General features: G+C 42.7%; 1 protein-coding gene and 1 long non-coding RNA gene across 4 annotated transcripts in view; both read right to left on the bottom strand.

The window, feature by feature from the left end:
- Positions 1 to 703: 703 nt before the first annotated feature.
- On the bottom strand, positions 704 to 13,950 carry LOC125898035 (uncharacterized). 2 transcript variants are annotated; one of them, XR_007450555.1, is made up of 11 exons: positions 7,058 to 13,950; positions 6,670 to 6,841; positions 6,007 to 6,302; positions 5,766 to 5,856; positions 5,643 to 5,676; positions 5,483 to 5,558; positions 5,142 to 5,399; positions 3,784 to 3,954; positions 3,395 to 3,501; positions 1,055 to 3,267; positions 704 to 826 (listed from the first exon to the last, which is right to left on the bottom strand). It is a non-coding gene; the product is annotated as an uncharacterized LOC125898035 (long non-coding RNA). The 2 variants fall into 2 exon arrangements; XR_007450554.1 differs by having other exon boundaries at positions 3,784 to 5,399.
- A 6,981-nt stretch (positions 13,951 to 20,931) lies between these two features.
- Positions 20,932 to 22,130, bottom strand: part of acat1 (acetyl-CoA acetyltransferase 1) — a 47,558-nt gene continuing 46,359 nt past the window's right edge. For both annotated transcript variants that reach the window (XM_049591562.1, XM_049591563.1), the window contains 2 exons: positions 21,514 to 21,671; positions 20,932 to 21,352 (listed from right to left, as the gene is read on the bottom strand). In XM_049591562.1, the coding sequence (XP_049447519.1) occupies positions 21,232 to 21,352; positions 21,514 to 21,671 (279 nt within the window). In that variant the 3' untranslated portion in view covers positions 20,932 to 21,231. The remainder of the gene's footprint in view (positions 21,353 to 21,513; positions 21,672 to 22,130) is intronic.

The raw sequence follows: 22,130 nt of genomic DNA, 5'->3' as shown, positions 1-22,130 counted from the left end.
ATTTTGACTGTTGATGTGCATGTGCTATGGGATCTATAAAGATAGCAGGGCGAGAGGACTTGCTAGGCATTCACTGACTGACTGTTCATGCGGTTGTATGTGTGAGTGTCTCTATTCATGAATGCTTATTATAAAACTCAAGAAAGACAGCCAATGTGTGAAGACTTTTTCTTTAAACTGTTCATTAAATATTTGTTTTGCCACCACAGTGTATATATATGCCATATGGTTGATTACAGAAACCAACTGAACCTGAATTAATGAATACAAAGAGAACTAGAACTTTGTAATCAAACAAGAACAATTATTGCAGGAACTCAAATAGTGTTAAATATGTGTCATATGGTTGATTACAGAAACCAGCTGAACCTGAATTAATGAATACAAAGAGAACTAGAACTTTGTAATCAAACAAGAACAATTATTGCAGGAACTCAAATAGTGTTAAATATGTGTCATATGGTTGATTACAGAAACCAGCTGAACCTGAATTAATGAATACAAAGAGAACTAGAACTTTGTAATCAAACAAGAACAATTATTGTAGGAAGTATTTACAAAAAATGTCAAATGTAGGAACTATGTACAAAAAAATGGTGACTTGACTAGTAGTCAATGTGGCGGCACCAGGAGCAGAAACCTTTGCTGCCAGTCTGTTCCGCAGGTTTTCGCCTGGCCTTTGGTCCTCCGGCTGGTTTTCCTGGTAATCATTGCCGTGGATGCCCCCCTCCTCCACATCTGGCTCCACCATGTCACCATTGGTGATGCAGAGGTTGTAGAGGAAAGCACAGGTGGACACCACCACTGGCACAAAGGTAGATCTAACCTACAGGACCAAAGAGATGTGTCATGTAACTGCATGTTATTAAACTTTAATTATTTTTTAATCCTTATTAATTAGAATGCTATATAAATCACTGAATGTATTGTGTTTAATGATCTCAAAATGTTCTTCCTTGTACAGCTTTGCTGCTCAGCAGTCAGCCATGACTGCTGAGCAGCAATGTGTATGTAGTGACATTTACAGACATCTTATGCTCTTTTTTTTTTTTACCTCGAGCGCCTTGAGAAAGATGCTGCGCCACCGGGTCTTCATCATGCCAATTGCCCTCTACACCACAAATCTGGCCTTGGCGTGATGCCAGTTGTACCTGGCCTGCACAGGGTTTTGCACCAGCTCCCTGTATGGTGTCATGAGGCTGATTGGAGCGGTCAGGCAGGGATATCCCCCATCCTCAATTAGGATCCAGCCAGGAGGTGGTAAGATTAGGGTAATGTGTAATATGTTACTGCCCAACACTGCTTTTGCCTAAACACAAACACATCAGATATCGTGTAAACTACATTAGAAAATATGCAATGTTGCTCTGTACAGGTGAGACATTAGGGTGTTTAGTTTAGGGGTACACGTTTTATTTGATATGTGCTTGTGTGGGAAATGCCAGGCTATGCCCTCTACTGTGGAGAGCATGTGCTGCAGGGAGGTTATTTCCTTCTGGCCCCTGGTGGAGAATCTGACCCCCAGACCCGAGGACACTACCTGCCTGACACAGCACGCAGGCTTTGAGGCATGCTGCCTGAACCCGTTTGTGCTCCATATAGCCTACCTCAATTTCAGGCAGGAGCATGGTCCTCTGGAGGCAACCAGACATGAGTAAGTGTAGGGCAGAAATAATGTACACTGTTACTGTACTGTTACACTGTTTTTTTTTTTATTATTATTGTCAGATTTTAGAATGTGTCCCTATCCCATTCCCCAGGCAATACCGCTACACAGCCTATAGGCAGGTTGTCCGCTGGGCCTATGGGGTTCTGGGCAGGCACATAAGGAAGCCCATTCCGTCCTGCGTCGCCTCTGCCATCAGGAGACAGTTCCCAGAGGAAGGGGGGACTTACAAGGGCTTTGAATGGCCTCATTTGGGGGGTAATTAATAAAGAGATTCAAAAATCACATTCACAAAGTGTCTTCTGTCCAGTATTGGACAAGTTATTCAGAAAAAGTAATTCCCAGCAGTTACTTATTGCTTATTACTCCTCAAAAGAGTAAAACAATTATTTATTTGTTATCAAAAGTGATTACTTAACTCGTTAGTTTACAATATAATGCAAGCTCCATATGAAAAAAGGTTTTTTTTTAGCCAACTTCTCTTGTAACAGAGTCAGTTTTATCAGATCAACATAAATGAACAATTACACATACAGTATTACGTGCAGCAAAGACAAATGGTTGTACCAAAACAAATAATGTTGCATGACACCACTGATTTCTGTCAATCTCAGAGCAACACATTGGCATCATTATTGTTAAGCCTTATTCGGACAAAAACAAATTACTTTCCGGTAACAAAGTAGCTCAAAGTAGTTCAGTTACCTGATTTAGTAACTGTAATGTAAATACTGCTTTGGAAAATGTTATCCCTTTACTCGTTGCTGGGTAAAGTTTAGAATAATGTGCAATATGTTACTGCCCAACACTGCTTTTGTCTAAACACAAACACATCAGGTATCATGTAAACTGCTCTGTACAGGTGAGACACTAGGGTGTGCACTGTTCAGCAGCTGCACTACAATTTCATTCATGTGACTTCAATAAGAATCAATTATGTACTGTGTCACATAGACAAAAGTATAGAATCTTTTGGTCTCTAGATGGCGGACTTGCTCTTCTATTCTATTCTTCTATCAGACTTTTCTGTCACATTATGGCACGTTCCAGGCAATCCGTAACTTTTGTTTTTACAACCTTCTACCCGTAAACGTGCACTGGAACGGCAGTCAAATCCGTAACTTCCCACTTGTGATCTCTGATCGACGTACTCCCAGTCACGATTTCTGACGTCACACAGCCCTCTAAACCAATTACGTTACTCCTCTAAACAACAATGGCAGCCCCCGTGGATGTGGTGCTGATGCAGGTGATACACGGTGAGAAATAGACAAAAAAAACATAACCCTAATGTTAGCACATTATTGGCAGCCACTCTAACAGCTAGTTTGCAGTGCAAGAATATATCAATACAAAATAAGTTTCCAAACACACAGATAACGTAAAATAAAAAGTATAATAGCATCTGTATTAATGTCCTGTGCTGAAGTGTGACTGTCGTGCACGATGCTGGCCAATGGCTTCATCCTTGCTGATATGCTGGAAGGATCTGCAAAAGGGGGCAGGTGTGGCTGAGGACAACAGAGTACTCTTCTCACGTAGAGCCTGTGGCGACCTGGAGTATCCCACTCTCAGAGGCTCCATGAGGGCTGATGCATATGCTAGGAAAAGGAGACAAATTCAGTGAGATGGTTGACTCATGAACCAGCTCACTTAATAATATTTAGGGACTGACAAACTGCTAATCGTATGATGGTTTCTCCTTGATGGGATGGACGACACAGTCACCTTTGCGGAACCTTGGGTATGAAACGGCGTAACAGGCCTCACCATCACTCGTCCGGGCAATCTCTCTGCTGCCGTTGTTGTTGTAATGCAGGGCTGCCAAGAGAAGCCTGTAAAAAAAGTACAATGAAAGAAATATTAAACAGTGTCATAGACAACAATAACAATAATGATGAGAGAAAACAGCAGGGTCAACACAATGTCCAGTGTCAGGGTCAACACTGACACTGGAAGAGCCACTGCACTGGAGTAAGAGCAGAGAGGTAGATGTAAAGACACACACACATATACAATGAAAGATGAAAAACTGCTGCGCACAAGGTCATAGACACAATAGGTGGGAGCAGGGATGTGAAAAAGAAAATATTTTCTTCACATCACATACTATGTACCTGCTGTACATCCCAAGAAAGGAGAAGCTGGTGTGCTTGGGGGCAAAGTGCAGCATGAGGGAGTGAAATGCCTCCTGAGAGAAGGTCTGGTGCTGTGGGAGAGCCGCCGGACATCCTTCACCAGTGCTGGTCTGGTAGCTACACTCTCCAGTTTGATAGCTACATTTGATCCTGTGGAAACACATCTTGTTCTGATGTCACTACAACTATCTCCATATGCCCTTATTACATACTACAAAACGAGCATTTATCTGATTTTCTGTTATGTGTTTATTAAACACATTAAACACATTTAATCAAGCTTGCTTTGCCTTGACCCAGAAAGCATTCTTCTTCTTCTTTGTTTGAAATGGCAGACTAGACAATGCCGTATTGCTGCCCTCAGTCTGTGTGTGAGTTTTATCCATGATGGAGTTGTGTATGGAGCTAGATTCTACGTGTGTGTGTGTGTGTGTGTGTGTGTGTATATATATATATATATATATATATATATATATATATATACACACACACACACACACATATACAGTGGTGGAAAAAAGTTTTCGGACACCCTTAAAATTTTACACAATCTCAAATATTATCATGAAATATTTGTGGAAAAATCTTTTTTGTGTTTCAAAAGGTGTGGCTGCATTAGACATTCATTCATTCATTCATTCATCTTCTAACCGCTTTATCCTCTTGAGGGTCGCGGGGGGGCTGGAGCCTATCCCAGCTACATCGGGCGAGAGGCAGGGTACACCCTGGACAGGTCGCCAGACTATCGCAGGGCTGACACATAGAGACAAACAACCATCCACGCTCACATTCACACCTACGGACAATTTAGAGTTACCAATTAACCTAGTCCCCAATTAACCTAGTCTCCATCTTCCTCCTACATTAGTAGGAGGAAGATAAAGCTGGAAACTGGACTCATCTGACCACAAAATCTTCTTCCCATTCCTGGCTGTCCAGTTCTTGTGTGCCTGGGCCCAACGACGCCGGGCTAACCTCTGTCTCTCATTGATCAGGGGCTTCTTGATAGCCTTGTAGGACCTTAAGCCATGATCTAAAAGTCGGCCACATGTGCTGGCTTTATGTAGACACGGAGCTTGGCAACAAAAATTGTCTCTTTTAATAAAAAGAACGACCTTCATCACTGGTACCAAAATGACCCAATACTCAAAATTTGTTATGTATTTTTATGGAACCAATCAATTTTAAGTTTTTAATGGCTTTTTTAGGATTTAATTAGTATTTTGGCTGTGACTGTACTAAAAGAAATTGCACTTGAAGACCTAAGAGTGATTCTTAATGCAATATTTCACAAATGCATGGGGTGTCCGAAAACTTTTTTCCACCACTGTATGTACCTGGTTCCAGCCACGCTTTGTCCCTTGCTTCTCCCTCCAGAGGTGGATGTGCACAGCAGGTAAACGCAGGGGTGTCATGCTCATGGATGTCGAGCACATGGTTGACCATGCTCTCCCATTTAGCCTGCATGATATTTGGGTTTCCGTCAGGCGTGGATGCAGCAGTCCAGTAGAAGTGGTTGATTATGGCTGGCTTCCACAGCTTAAGGTCCTCACACCCTCTCTCCTTCACAGCCACATCCAGCGCTTTCCCTATACCTGTTTCGCAACACAAACACTTATGTTAAAAAAGGAAAACAAACAATCAACGTATATTAAACTACATACACCAAGATACTTACTTTTACCAATATGCCAGATATCAAAGAAATGGCGTGTTCCTTGTGGGCACATCTCATCCCGCACCCACTTGGCAACCTAAAGCATGGGCCACAAACACAATTTCAATTAATGATGGTCAGAAGCTAGACTTTTTGTGTGTACATCTGGTATTGTCTTTACCTGACCACCAGTTGCTGCTTGGGACCTCGGAGCTCTGAAAAACATTTGGTCATATCACTAACTGTGTTACCTAAGACAGCTAATTGGAGATAAAATGGTTTGATAGTGATAATATGAACTTACCTGAACAAGTTGAAGATCCACCACCTTGTTGACTCTGTCCTCGATCAGAGAGTAGGTGCCATACTTGGCACAGTGGCCAGGAGAGTCTGACCTATATATGTATTAAAAAACAAAGAAAAAAAAAAAACAGTTTAAATCAGATGGTGAGGCACAAAAACTGACATATTAAGCTATATTCTATCTGAAAATACATTTTTGGCCTTTTGTATATCAATGACACTAGCCAAAGTGTACTACCTACCTACAGTCACCAGAGAGGATTAGTCCTCCACCCATCTGTTTCAGCTGTCTGACGAGCTCTGTCTGCTGAGTCTGCCAGGTATCCACAACGGTGGGGATAGTGTACAGGCGCTGATGGTGGAAGAAGGTCCCGGCACTGATGCACTGCAACCCAAACAGCTTCAGCATCCGCAGAGTCTGTGTAGCCATGCACCCTGAAAAGTGGATGGCTCCACTCAGTAGGAGGTTGCAGGCAGGCATGTTTCGGTTCAGCATTGGCTGGTTCTGCCAAGAATGCTGGTACCCACAGGCACAGACCTAGGAGATGTATAGGAAAGGCAGATGATAACCACTTAATCTATAAATTATAACCAAAGAAAACAAACTAAAAAAGATGAATATAAATAAATTACAAAACAAAATGAACATACAGATTACGATACAAGCTATTTTTTTAATAAGCTCCTCCACATGTCCCTGGGTTTCCCCACAACAAGCAGGGCAAATGCTGAACAAGGACATCAGCTCGCTTTTACACACTATGAACTTGTCAGCAGCATTAAAAAGAGAAAGAAAAACACCAAACAGGCTATTATTTCTTTATTTTCAATTGCCCAATGCTGGCATAGCTCTAAAATGGTATCTTTAGTGCTGATGTGTATTTCGTATAAAGAATATGTCTTACCTGAAGTCAGAGTGAGATTCCTGAAGTGGCTCTTTTGATGGTTTATCATCATCAGATGACCCACTCATTATTTTGCTTATTATGCTTATTGGGCTGGGCAGTGGAGTGGAGGTCTTTTCCTCAAAACTTGTCTGAGTCCCCACACTGACCATCTTGGGCTGTACCTGGGTTGCTACAGTAAGATAAAGAGATCTACCTTAGTGATGTACAACATTGTATTTAGTAGCCACAACAGATAAACATGTGGAATCTAGCCTAAACCAATCAAAGTTGTACCAACCTGCATCATACTAAGATGTGTAATAAATTATCTTCCTACATGATGCAATTTAATGGAGTGTGGTATGCAGGCTATAGCTCATTTTAGATAAGAGTATAGTTTCATTACCTGATGAACGATGCAAGGGTCTGATGTTACACTGAGTTATACAGTGCAGCACAGATGGTTGAGGAGCCATTGGAAAGGCCTCTTGGTCCAAATCGCCTGCATGACACCACATATATATATATATATAAATACATGACAAATGTATTAGCTAGCTGTGCTCACAAAGTCCAACCAAGTTGTACACTTCTGAGTGCTTATAATTGAAACAGACTGGTAAATGTGTCATTTTGCCGGTCCTCTGATGACACAGTGCGTTTCCCTGATAGTGGTCACTGGTCACCGGGCGAGTGAAATAAAGCCCTGTGCAACCCGCTAGTCTCTGCAGCAAACACGAGCCTGCCCTTTGTGCACATTCGTAGCACCGCTTTTTCGCCATTGACAGATGGAGGAGGGTTCGCTCGCACACGTTGTCTCATATAGCTAACGTTAGCTAGCTACGATATTTTTGCAAGCTTCCCAGTCCAACGGGTGTCATGCCATTTGGGCTAACTTATAGGCTATGGGTATGCCCGAGGGGATGAAATGTATAGGCTACAGGTGTTTACCAGTCTGTAACAATGTTAGCAAACTATGGTTAGCAATTACGCCTTACAACAATTAGTAGCTAACGTTAATGTTACATTATGCCGGCAATTTGGAAGTTGGCAATGTTAGAAAATGACTCACTCTGCGCAGTTCCCGCTTTCGTCGAGCCGAGCTGTGTCCTGGCTGAGACGGGGTCAGCAGTGTTGCTAATGGTGGAGCCGACGATGCTGCTGTGTGCAGAGAGGGAACAGCACCCACTCTCAGTCTTACCCGGTTCTGGTGGCAAAATCCCATTTCACACTCCATCATGTACCCTGGAATATAATCCTCCGGTGTGAAGTGCGCGCCACAAATAACCACGTTCTTGGTTGCTGACGCCGCAGTGAAGTCCCGTCTCCTCACTTGGACAAAATGCACCCACACATGAAAAGTGGCACTTTTCCTATTTGTGGGAAACGTATGAACTCTATGTCCAGATAGACTAGAGTTTGTGCAGCCCCCACAAACGCAGTATTTCACCATTATGTGAAAAGGCGGACAAAACTAGCTAATAACAAACAGAGAGCTAGCTAGCTAGCACACTGACGTTAGCTAAGAACCGCCAGCCACCCGACCACCTTGCTAACGTTACTGACCTAATGTCACTGAATACTGACAGACTACTGACTAACCTACTGAATACTGACTGACCCTGACTACTTACTGATTAAATAATAACTAACTGACTAGACAACTGACTACCGACTAAAGTTACCAACTACCCTGATACACCGCCAAACTACGCAGTTTACTGTGAGCTGCAAGGTCAAGACAACTCCCCCATGCTACGTCATCACTGTAAATATGAAAAAAACTCGTTTTTGGCGCGATCCTCAGAAACCCGCAATTTTCACCATATTTTTGCCCTTTTTATCTGTGAAGATGAATTTTTTAAATTATTTTTTGGGTGTAGTTGGCTTAATCATAAGCTCAGAAATGTAAATCCATAAAAAAAGTCATAAAAATTTTCAACCTGAAATATACACTTTAAAGAATTATTATCAAATTACATTCAAGCGTCAAGAGGCCGCTCAGCTGTGGATACCTGGACTCACAGTGGGTGTGATGAGGAGTTGTCCGTCTCACTGTTGTCCGGTTCCCGGGACGATGCAGCCGTGTCGTGGTTCCGTAAGGCAGGTGGGGACTGGAAAGTGTTTTGAAGAAAATCTTCGGCGTCGTGTGGCATCCTGAAGGTGATGGTGCTGTTGTAGATGATCTTTAGCTGAGCCGGGTAGAGCAGAAACAGCTGAAGCCCAAGCGACGGGATCTTCTTGTGAACTGGGGCGAACTCCCTTCTCCTGTCCGTCGTTTCTCTGCTGTAGTCTGGGAAGAACAGCAGGGGATGTCCATCGTGCTGAACTCTGGCTCCTTTCAAGACGGCCTGACGGTTGGAGTGGTCCAGCAGTTTGAAAATCAGAGTACAAGGACGGTTGGCGTCTTTTTCAGAGTTAACTCTGCTGTAAAGTCGATGGGCCCTCTCTGTGTGGATGTCCCAGTTTCCCAAAGAAGGTATCCATTTGGGCAGGTTGGTGCTCAGGAAGCCGATGGCGTCCGACCCTTCCTCGCCCTCCTTCAGCCCAACCAGTCTCACGTTGGACCTCCAGCTGGGGTCCTCCATCTGGGTGATTTTTGAGGTGAGTTCCCCCACCTGTTGCTGAAGGCCGTTGACTTCACGTTTGTTAGCCCTCACTGTAGCTTGTAGTGTGTCAAGCTTAGCCGTGTTACTCTTAATGGTTTTGTGTGATGACTCGAGGCCCTGGGCTAGCTCACTCACAGTATTGTTGGTATCTTTTATTTGTCGTGTTAATTCAGCTAACTGCAGAACGAGGATGCTGTTGACCGTTTATTTCACTGCCGACTGAAAGAACGTGCTGAGCTCACTCTGCTGTGCTAACAACACGGAGCTAATGGCGTTGGCAATGGCGTCGTCTAGATCCTCTTTCGGCATCGTAACCAAGGATTTTTTCTTCAATGGTGACAGGCGGTCACCCTCCCTTTTGCACCTGGGTTTTCTTGGAGACATTGTGCACTGATGACTTATCGGTTTAGTCGTTGAAATAAATGATAGAGATGGTTTTAGGTGGTAGATGGTTTTGTTGAGAGCAAGCTGTTGCGCTACGCGTGCATCGCAGTCGAGCCAAGTTTCGCAATACATGACGTGTTTCCTGCCGTAAAGCAGATTTTTTCAGCGAAATTTCACCCCGATGGCAGAAGCTTATTACAAACAAAGTTACTGGATTACTACAAGATGGCCCACCTACAATATACTCCCATTGTATGAAATGGTATATATTTCGGGTCTCCTAAGTAGGTGTTGTCCCCCGTACCCCAATCAAAGATGATGGAGAACCGCCAATCAAAGACGAGTATCCCCAACCTCGCTTCTGTCAACGTGTGTGTACCCTTACTGGCTGTTAGCTAAATAAATAAGCGGTCTGTGAAAAATTTTTTTTCCCCAGCAGATGTCTTAGTTACAACATGATTGAGCTAACTGGAGTAGTTTCATGTCGTGTCCGACAACGGGAGGCTTTTAACAGATAACGTCCTGATGTTAGCTTTGCTGCTGCTGTTAGCTGTCCCTGTCAGCTGCAGCCACTGATGCTTTCTAGACATCGTGATTTCCCAAAACTGAATAAATACCACACGTAGCAACACAAAACTGCTTTGCTAGCTCAATCATGTTGTAACTAAGATATCCACTGGAAAAATATTTTTTAATCCAGTATCTCTGGTGACTGTTTTCTCTGATTTCAGCATCAGAGAGGAGATATCTGTTGCCAGATCTCGCGAGAGTGTGTTGTTGAGACAGAGACAGATCTTGAACAAAGTAAATTTTCTCCTGATTTGTCCGTCTGAAATTTGCCATTTTGGTGTTGGAATGTTCTGAAGATGTGGCTTCTGATAAATGGGTCCAATATTTTTCTTCCGTGACTATGGGGCGAAAGAATCACATTCATTTCTCCCACAGAAGTCAATGGACTCAGGACCTGCTGTTAGTCTCCTAAAGGGGCGTGGTGGTCACGAACCCCACGTGACACTGATACAGGAAACTGACTCGCAGTGGACTGTCTTGGTTTATCCACCGTCTTTGTCACAAAGATTGCAAAGCCACTAAGTAACCTATGTAAATGCTGATAGTCTGATTTTACTGTGGCCACTACCCTGTGCAACCCACATTATTTTCATAATGATATATTTAGAAAAAAATGCTGTCTGTTGCCTTTTTAACTTGTTGTCTTTGATGGCGATGGCAACGAGATGCGGTTCACAAGCATACACTGTGACCTGTACATTTTGGCTTGTAATTTAAGCTTTTCATCGACCTTCAACAATAAAATGTTTAATATATCCCTCCAATGCGTAGTTTAGGCTCTTTTGGTTACTTCTTAATGAAATCTGATTGTTATGTCCACAAAAATCATCAATTGCCTCCTGCGAAATGCCGTGTACTGTGACACCTGCCATAGCGCCTGGTCACTGAATGTTGATAGTTTGTCCAAGTGAGTGGAGGGGGGTGTGGCTCAGCCATAGGTCAATTGTCACAAAACTTGTCTGTCAACATACCTGAATCAGTCGGATAACAAATCAAAAGTTTTGCTCGGGTTCGGCCCACTTGACATGCTGCTGTGTTGTGCTATGGCGTATTCAAGTGCTGGAATTTGTTATTTACGTGACAACGCCTGAACGCAGGCGTTGTCACGTAAACAGAGAGCTAGCTAATGGATGTGCTCCATTAGTGCCGTGCTGCAGGTTCAGATATAATTATCTTGGACTTGGGTTGGGTTCGGTCCAATCTGGAAATCCATCGGTTCCAAAAAAAAAAAAAAAAAAAAAAAAAAAGGATTTTTTTTTCTTCCTTTACCTCTGGAGGCATTGCCCGTAGTTTTTCGACTAACTGAAGTGCAGGGGCCTCGGGGATCGCTCAACCCCTTCACTTCCGGCGGTGCCCCCAGGGAGTCGCCTTGTTGTTTACAAATACTTCCAGGTAGAAAACCAGCGGAGTTTAGCTATATATATATATATTTTATTTTTTTTTTCACGTCACTATATCACCGTTTAGACTAATCTGATGTTTGTAAAGTCTATAAACACAATGGCTGAACAAACATTACTATTTCTGTGTGCACATTTTGTAATTAATAACATGGTTAACGTAGATTAGCTGGGCTAACCGTTAGCTGTTATCCCGTTAGCGGTGCCTGTAGCAACTCAGTAACTCAATAAACGGTCCGTGAAAAAAATATGTTTCCAGCGAATATCTTAGTTACAACATGTTTGAGCTAGCAAAGCAGTTTTGTGTTGCTATGTGTGGTATTTATTCAGTTTTGGGAAATCACAATGTCTAGAGAGCATCAGTGGCTGCAGCTGACAGGAACAGGTAACAGCCTAACAGCAGCAGCAAAGCTAACATCAGGATGTCATCTGTTAAAAGCCTCCCGTTGTCGGATAGGACATGAAATTACTCCAGTTAGCTCAATCATGTTGTAACTAAGACATCCGCTGGAAAAAATATTTTTTTCACGTTGACAAGACGGTGTTTTGGGTGGAGTAGTCGCCATGGACGTGGAGCTTGCTGTTTCTGTAGGTACACATTTCCTGGGGACACCTGCATGTCTCAGCCCCGCCCCCTCCATTGTGATTGGTTAAAGCGCAGCATCGTTCAAACTCAAACCTCCGCATGTGCGCATCGGGGCGAAACTCCGCTGTGCGTGATACAAAGAGTAGAGAATTGTAAATGCATGACCATGTGGAGACAGAAATGACATGCATAAGATACATAACATGAGGCTATTTAGTTTGTTTAGTAAAAGGACAAGGTATAGCCCTGTTCTAATAGGCCTGGATATGAAGTGTCCGTAGCACCAAATAATATCACAGTGGTTTCTAAAGAGCTAAGATGAAAAAGAAAAACAAAATCAGGAGTGACAGTCATATTTCCGCAAGTTACATACAGGGAAAACACTGACTTCAGACAGCCAACGGTTTTATTGTCGGAACAGCTGCACAGTGGATTTAGAATCACTTCATTTCACCCATGGCTTCACTCTATGGCTTATTGGAGAGGCGCCAGCTATCAGCCTGATACCGTTTACCGGACTGAACACACGGTAACTCTGGTCTGAGCCGACGGTGAGGAGCTAACTGCTAACAGACAGACATCCCCAATTTCTGGGGACAGCCCCCAATTTGGATGACCTGTCCCTGGTAAAAGCTGTCCCCGAAAATGTCCCCGATTTTGACATTGAATGGGGGAAAAATGCGCGCAGACTCAAACACCAGTTATTACGGTAGTCAGTAAACGCATCGCCAGAGAAGACGTTGTATGACGTAAGTTACAGATGTTATCAGGAAGCACGACCAGACGCAGCAGAATCAACAACAACAATCTAGAGGCAGCAAAAAGGAGAGAAAAGGAGAAAAGGAGACCAGGGGGGTATTCCATCAAGCAGGCTAAAGGCAAATCCAGGCTTAAATGGCCAAGTCTGGCTAATGTGAGCCAGAGTTCTGTTCCATCAAAGTGGCTAAGATTAGCTTCACATCAGTAACCATGGAAACCATGGTTCTGGCTAAGCCTGATACATCAAGCTAAACTCCAGTTTCTGTTCCATCAAACTGAGCCACAACTCTGTTCCATCAAGGTGGTTAACCTGAATCCCAGCCTAGTAACCATGGTAACTTACGGCCCATTTCCACCAGATACGTGTTGGTTGTGTCTCCGCTCCGGTACGGCAGCAGAGCCGATAGGATTCAATTCTAGTCAATGTGTGTGTTCCCACCGGCTGCGGCTGTGCTGCGTTCCGGCTCTGTCTCAGCTCCGGCACTCCGGAGTCCTCCGGAAGAGATACGCAGGACTTCTATTTTTGCTGGACGCTGAGCACAACGCAACAATTTAGCACAGAGCAGATCGTGCGGGGCAGGAAGTTGTGCACAGAAACAAAATAAAACATCCGGTTAATTTTCAAAATAAAATACACGGTGGATCATATTTCCCTGCACTACACCTTGAAAACTACATAATGGGCTGAGGCAGGCCTGAAGTCAACAGGTCAGAGGTTTAAAGACGTCATTTCACCCTGTTGACACCATGGATGAGGAGATATTAATCATGGCAGTGCACCGAGATGTCTTTCGGCAGAGCTGCACCGCTCCACACCAGCGGTGCCGTTCCACAACGGACACGCATCCAGTGGAAATCCGGCGTTATGCTGCCGGGCAATCCTGGTCTGTGGCAGGATTAAGGTGAGGATTAGCTCCATCTATGATCAAAAAATGTTCAATAGACAAGAACAGACACCTAAAAGACAGTTCTGCCAGTGCTTTTGCACACTCACAACTGTCATGTAATGATAAAATAATATGTAGATCATAAAATATATAACATAATTAATAAAAAAAATTAACTATTAAAAACAAATTAAAATGTAATAAAAATAAGATAATTAAAAAGAAACAACACAACAGTAAAGCCAAAATCATTCATTCATTCATTCATCTTCTAACCGCTTCACCCTCTTGAGGGTCGTGGGGGGGGGGGGGGCTGGAGCCTATCCCAGCTGACATCGGGCGAGAGGCAGGGTACACCCTGGACAGGTCGCCAGACTATTGTAGGGCTGACACATAGAGACAGACAACCATTCACACTCACATTCACACCTATGGACAATTTAGAGTTATCAATTAACCTAGTCCTCAGTCTGCATGTCTTTGGACTGTGGGAGGAAGCCGGAGCGCCCGGAGAGATAAAGCCAAAATCAATTTAATAAAAACAAAACTATAATAAAATGAAACTGAGGCATTAAAAAAAAGATTGTACATGAATATGTGATTGCCCTCCCATCCCCACCCCACTCTGTTTCTAATTGGCTAGCAAATTCACAGCCAATTAAGGTCAACTGACAACGGACAGAGAGGAGAGGGACACACCCAGAGAGACACAGAGACAGAGCAAGAGAGAGTACATTAGGACATAATGGCATGCCCCTTCATCGAGGATCCTGTTGATGAGGAGGCCCACATTGCTCAATGGGCCTTCACACCACTACCAGCCCCAAGGGTCTTCCAGGACAGGACCAACCCATTGATAGAGACGGACTCCTATCTGTGGGAGAGGTACCAGTTCAGCAGGCAAATCATAGTGTATCTATACAGTTTGCTGGAATCACACATTATAAAGGTCACATGTCGCACCCACTGTGCAGTCAGTCTGTATTGCACTGAGGTTCTTTGCTAGCAGTACATTCCTGTATGTTGGTGATGCTGAGAGGCTAAGTAAGGCAACTGTTTGCAGAGAGGTAAAAAGGGTGTATTTTCTATTCATTTTGATTATTTCTAGCATCATGCATAGGGCTTGATTTGTTCACATTAACATATGGTTGTCTTTTATATTTATGAATTAACCATGACACAAAGCAACCACATTAAAATGGGACACACACCACTGTGGTTTGTCTGTTCCTCATTCTATAGCACATTCCATACATTTAAGGGGATTTTCCTTATTTTGATATAATAAGGGATAGAGCTTACAACTGACTCCCAAATGATGAGAAATAGATAATTGATTCACTATCACCTGCATTCACTTAATAGGTTTCCTCATCTCCACTGAATTGATGGATTTGCTAAATGGAATTTTCTACAATCAATAGATAAATGTTGTGTGATTATTTCCTATGAACTGATCATTTCGGAAATGTCATAATCTACAATCAAATGTGATAAATACGATGATTGACATAAAATAGTTTGATTAAATGCATCATCTGAAATGTACATAGGAATCAGTAGATAAATGTGATATCACTAATATTAATTTAAACATTTGGTGAATTTCATTAAGCATACTTGAATTGTTAGATTTAATAGGTGTTCTTATCTACATATGTTTTGTCCCTTTGATGCAGGATTTATATAACGTGATATTATGCTGAAATGCTGAATTTTCTTTGTCACTTGCGCATTAAGCCTGTTGGCAATATTCCACCACGCCACCTCCCTTGCTTTATTAAGTGCTGCAGTATTGCCTTTTTCTTAATTATGTCCTCATACACTGCAATGAGGAGCGTTTGCTCCGTCGCAGAAAAAGCCTCCGCTCGCTCCTTTCCTTTGCTTTTTGACATTGTGCAACATTTTCGGCACTCGACTACTGTGGGCTTTTTATTTTACCCGGGCGTGTGCATGAGTTGAGGTTTAACAGGTGAGGCTTGAATTAGCGTCAATTGGAGCCAGCTGATTTGATGGAACGGGTTGGCGCTAAATTGGGAGTTGGCGTTTAGTCAAACTTCAAGATTACACCTTCGTCTGGACATTCTTATGTTGATGGAATACCCCCCAGCGCCCGCGTTAAATGGTATGTTGTGTATGAACTTATTTATCTTGTGTGAGCTGGCAGTAGACTTGACTGTGTGTGTGTGTGTGTGTGTGTGTGTGTGTGTGTGTGTATGTGAAGTGAGGTAAAATAAGTATGATTGTAACATGCAGTGCGTAATATGCAGGAGAGTGTAGTCTGTCCCCCTGATGAGTGACTTTTGTGAGTGCACTTTATAAATGTAGGCTATTCTTTGATTTTAATAAAGTAGCATTTTGTTGATGTTGTTTAGCCTTGCTGATGCTGTTGCATGGGTGATAGTCATTTTTATCATATGAAAAAATCATATCTGCAGTAGAAAGTTGCACTTTGGAAATCTGGTTTGGTACATAGCCTAGTGGTACATGGTCTGAAAGGTTTAGGAATCTCTGATGTAGCACATTTCAAACAGAGGCAATTACACAGAGCAGATAAAAAAGAGCACAATGACTAAATTATATAAGTACAGTATCTCACATAAGTGAGTACACTCCTCCCATTTTTGCAAATATTTCATTATATCTTTTCATGGGACAACACTATAGGAATGACACTGTTGTGCCGTACAAGGATTTCTAACAAAGGCCTACACTTTATCCATAAGCTTTTGGGCCTACATGTAACAATCAAAGCCTGAGACCACATGTTGGTGCCCAAAAGAACAAAGGAATCAGTCAACCCCCTTTCTCTGTGTGAATCAGCCGATTCAAACCCCAACACAGCACCCCAGCTGACCAGCAGAGGTCCCTTGAAATACACAGCTCCCATTGGGTGAAATCCGCCATGGCCAACCCCGCACCGATGACGTCACGCCGGGGTATATCATCACAAAGCGTACCTGAGGGAAACGCTTCTGGCTGTGATCCTCATAGCTAATAGAAGTACCCGCAACTGTTCCTAAAGCTTAGCAACTCGTCCCACGTGGCGAACGCTTTAGGAAAAGTTATTACTGTGCACAGTTAGACGCGTTTTAGGCCTACAGATTTCCCTCGCTGGTCGAGCTGATCTCCTCTCCTCTCCCTCACTCTGTGCGCCGAGGAACACAGAGTAGCCCGGTACGAGACCACGGATTGACCCTCTCACCCGGATGCCCGCGGATGCGAAGTTTGGTAGATAACGAGGACTGCCTGCTTCAAGAAGAAGGAAAGGACCCCCTTCTTTTCCCCGAGTGATTCCCCGCTACGAGCCGGAATTAACTCGCCTCGCCAGAGACTTGCCCCCTCGCCGAGGACCCGTTAGCCGCTATGAGCCGCTAACCACTTCACCTCTGCCATAACAAAGGACGCACAAGGAACGACCGACACATCACTCCACCTTCTGCAACAGTAAGAGGCTTTAGCTCTGGGCAGATATTAGTTAGTGTGTGTTTTCTTTTTAAGTTTTGTAAGGGCTTGTTGATACGGACCGCCGCGTCCGATTTTGGCTGCATTGATATTGTAAAAATATTGCCTGTGTTGCTGCTGTCTGTTATTCTCCTGCCCGTTTGTGTCTGCTTGTAATGTCGGTGATCCGACCTCGTCGAACCGCTATTGTGTTGCCCGCGCGAGATTGATCAATGGGCTGTGTTGGTTCAATGTCCAGATTCACGCCGCTCACCAGCTGAGCCGAGCGCGTCTCTGCGTAACACAGACGGGTTACTGCATCTCAATACCGCCTGCGTGACCACACTTCTGAGTGCTTCCCTTTTTCTCTTCCTCTCTTCCACTAACCTACACTTGGAGCCGAGCAATTTGAACTTCCCTCTCTACCGGCTCCCCCCCTTTTTCTGAGTCGCGTGCTTTCTTGGCGAGCCGCCATTGCGTGACGTAGCTTGCAGCGTCACAGCCGCCATCTTGCTACGCTCACACGCCTCTCTCTCTCACACACCCACTCGCTCAGACATACATACACATACACACACACACCCACACATCCTCGCTCACTCACCCACTTTCTCCCATACACACGCACACGCTCACACACACACACACACACACACACACACACACACACACACACACACACACTTCTTGATGCTTGCTGGTTGATTCAGTAATGTTTTATAGTTGATAGGGTTTATAGAGCAATGTTGATGTTGGTTGTAAATTAATGTCATCAGTGTGAATAAACCCTGTTGTACTGCAAAGAGAGGTTGCTTTGGTTTTTCATTGTATACTGTGATGAAGCTGGTTGACAAAGTCAGTGCCTGAGCTCCACTCCTTCCTGTTCATCTTATAGTTGCTGATATCTCCCTAGAATTAGCTTCCTAAGTGAACACTCTTGAGACTGAATTTACGTCTGATCATTGGTCCGGGTTTTCCCGGTGGTGCCCCGCTGTAAGCTAATTTGATTATTATGCTTATGTAATAATTAATTAATTAATCAAATATTTTAATAATCCATAATTAATATTAATAATTATGAATTATTGCCAATGATCATATTTAGCTCCTCCTCTTCCCAACAACACTTTGATATGACTTAAAGTAGTCAGTGTACAGTAGTATAGATTTACCTTCCTCTGAAAATTACACAAAGCACAGCCATCAACATCTAAACAGCTGGCAACATAAGTGAGTACACCCCACAGTGAACATGTCCAAATTGTGCCTAAAGTGTCAATATTTTGTGTGCCAACCATTATTATCTAGCACTGCCTTAACCCTTTCGGGCATGGAATTCACTAGAGCTCACAGGTTGCTTCAGGAATCCTCTCCCACTCCTCCATGATGACATCATGGAGCAGATGGATGTGAAGACACCTTGCGCTACCCCACCTTCAGCTTGAGGATGCCCCACAGGTGCACAGGTGAGTTTAGGGCTGGATACATACTTGGCCAGTCCATCACCTTCACCTTCCTCAGCAAGGCTGTTGTCATCTCCATGGTGTCCACAATTGCTGTTGCTAATATATATGTGTTTTACAGAATTCACAAACTGTCAGACAGTTATATGCAAGTCATCCACAGAAGCTGATAGGGCTGGCAGATGGGAAGCTCCAGTATGAAAAGAGAAAGCTGCAGGACATGGAGCTTGATAGACCAAAAAAAAAAAACTTAAGGAAACAGGACTCGGAAATTAAGAAACTAGAGGAGTAAGTGATTTTAATTCACACTGTAAGCATGACTGTGATGAAATGTATTAATCAATTCACACACTCACACACACACACACACACACACACACACACACACACACACACACACACACACACAAAATGAGGTCAAAGAATATTGTGGTTTCCTCTTCCTGTTTTCATTCATTAATATAAACTGGAGTTATTGATCCAGTTAACTGGGAATGTTATTTGGGAAGGTCATACATGACACCTAATAACCACTAATTGTGTGCTATGCTAAATACACCTCCTTGTATGTGTATTCCAACAATTAATCATTTTATTGGTGAGGATATCTGCAAAATCAAACCAAAGGCACACACATCTCACCGTGGGAGGGCAGGTGCTGAGTCGACAGTCGTAGATGAAAGAAGGGTGAATGACTCGCAACACTGCAGGACTCTTCGCAGAACACAATATAATTTATTGCACTGTGACATACGTTTCAAGCTGTGTGCTCTTCGTCAGACAAACAAATACTGTGAGAGGCCATCTTAAATATAGCTTATCACATGTTGCAATTATGGTCACATGACAAGCAGCTGCAGTGATTACATGACACAGATCTGATGTGTTGATTACCTTAAATGAAACAAGCAATACATCCAGACACACAGAAAGGTGTCCACAGGTCAGACAGTCTGGAGTTAAGTCTGAAGTCACCTGAGTCATGTATAAACATGTGTAGTTCATTTTAAGTCTGTCCGAGCTCATGGTGAATTTCAAATGAGTGTGCTGTGTATTCATGAATACACGTGTATTGCTCCACCATGAATGAATGTATACACGTGTACACACGTGTATTCATGAATACACAGCAATACACAGCACACTCATTTGAAATTCACCATGAGTTGCACTCCATGGACAATTCAATCAGCCTCCAAGAATCGTAAGAAAGAAAGAAACATAATGTTGCCTCCCTGAGATACACAGGCATTGAACACGTACAGCTCCCACGGAGGGGTGGCAACATAAACAATCTCCTCTTGCAACGTGAACTCTTTTGAATGTGCACTTGGGACTTGAAAGGGGACTTGAACCGGTGACCCTCCAGTTCCCAACCCAAGTCCCTATGGACGGAGCTAAAAGATACTGACTGATGAACTTTTAAGGGGGCGTGGCCCAGCAAAATGACTCCACAACGTATGGGCCAATCATCACAAACCTTGCAAACAATGTCTTAAGAGGTACGAGGCACATATCCTGAACGTTTCATTCAAATTGACCACTAGGGGGCACCACAAATACAAAAAAATGGGCTTGCAATAACACAAATCAGACTAAAAATCAGAAATTGATTGTACAATCATTACAAAACTTCAAGGGTACATCAAATAATAATTATGAAACACATATCATTTTAAAATTGGTCAATAGGGGGCGCCGCAAGTTCCAAACAAGTGCAAAGGCCTTTCGCAAAATTTGGCCAAAAATCAATGGAGGGTTTCTTCAAACATCACCAAACTTGGTGGATTTTTTAAATTAAGCCATTAAAGCATGTCCCCAAAATTTTTCTGCATTTGACCAATAGGAAGTAATAGTACTTCCAAAGCATAGCGTGGCACAATAAAGACTTGGACATAAATGGATGAGCATCTGTCTGATTGTCCAAAAACCTGTTGGTAATCTTTAATGCAGGTGCCCTGAACTGTCAAAGTTTTTCATTCTACACAGCTCTCAAGTATTAAATTTCCATGCTGGCTTGAACCCCGGTATCTGCTGCTTGCTGCTATATTTGTAGTGTAAGTTTTTAGATTAAGCGTAAAAATATTAAAACCCAAACAATGTGACCATTGTGAAACTTCAGTTATCGTAGGTCAAACTTCAAGTCACAGAAGGTCAATAAGGTCAAGAGAACAGTGGTTCCAAAAACTATTTATTTTGCTTTCATTTTACAGTTAAATACTGATCTTTGTTTTGCACAGTATGTTTTATCAAACAAAGGAGTGTTTTAAACACTTGATTCATGATGTCATGTTTGTGCAGTCCTATTTTGCTGTTTGAGTAAGGCCACTAGCATTAAAGTTGTAAAAGAAGAAGAATTATTGACAGTGAAAGGGAATTTACATTAACATCAACCATTTGGAGTCAACTGGTAGTGAACACAAAGTCTAACACAGAGTGTATCAAGGAGAGAGAAGATTCTTGATATATAAATTTGTCCTATAATTTCTGGATCAGAATAGAAGAAGCTCCACCACCTCCATTGCAGATGCCTGCCAGCCCATATTGGCCTGACTTCAGGTTGTGAACCATGTGACCCACGATTCTCGCCCCAGACATCCTGATGAGGAGAAAGAGAAAAAAAAAGTTAATTTTATATATATATAAAAAATACACACACACACACACACACATATATATGTATATACACACACACATATCCCATATCTATTCTAAAACACTACCCAACCAGTCTGTGCTCGTCCCTTCTCAGCTACTTACCCAATGGGGTGTCCCAGTGACACAGCTCCCCCATTGACGTTGACTTTTGCAGGGTCGATGTCCAACATCTTGATGTTAGCTAGCACCACCACACTGAAGGCCTCATTGATCTCCCACATGGTGATGTCATCCTTCTTCAGCCCAGCTGCATCCAGAACCTGACACACATGCACGCATGCGGAGGTGTTGGTGTCCATAAACAAGTTGAGTGTGCAATTAGGGCTGGCAAACAATTCAATTTTAAAATTGCATTTAATTGTCAATTTTCAGTAGTTATCGCTATAAAATAAAATTCGTTTGGTTTTCGTAGCCTTACAATTATGCTTTTATTCATATATATATGTATATATATATATATATATATATATATATACACATATACATATATATATATATATACAGTACAGGCCAAAAGTTTGGACACACCTTCTCATTCAATGCGTTTTCTTTATTTTCATGACTATTTACATTGTAGATTCTCACTGAAGGCATCAAAACTATGAATGAACACATGTGGAGTTATGTACTTAACAAAAAAGGTGAAATAACTGAAAACATGTTTTATATTCTAGTTTCTTCAAAATAGCCACCCTTTGCTCTGATTACTGCTTTGCACA

The sequence above is a fragment of the Epinephelus fuscoguttatus genome, linkage group LG12 (genome assembly GCF_011397635.1).
Source record: "Epinephelus fuscoguttatus linkage group LG12, E.fuscoguttatus.final_Chr_v1".
Taxonomy (NCBI): Eukaryota; Metazoa; Chordata; class Actinopteri; order Perciformes; family Serranidae; genus Epinephelus; species Epinephelus fuscoguttatus.
The sequence above is the reverse complement of the archived record's forward strand: the minus strand, read 5'-3'. Positions and strand labels throughout refer to the sequence as shown.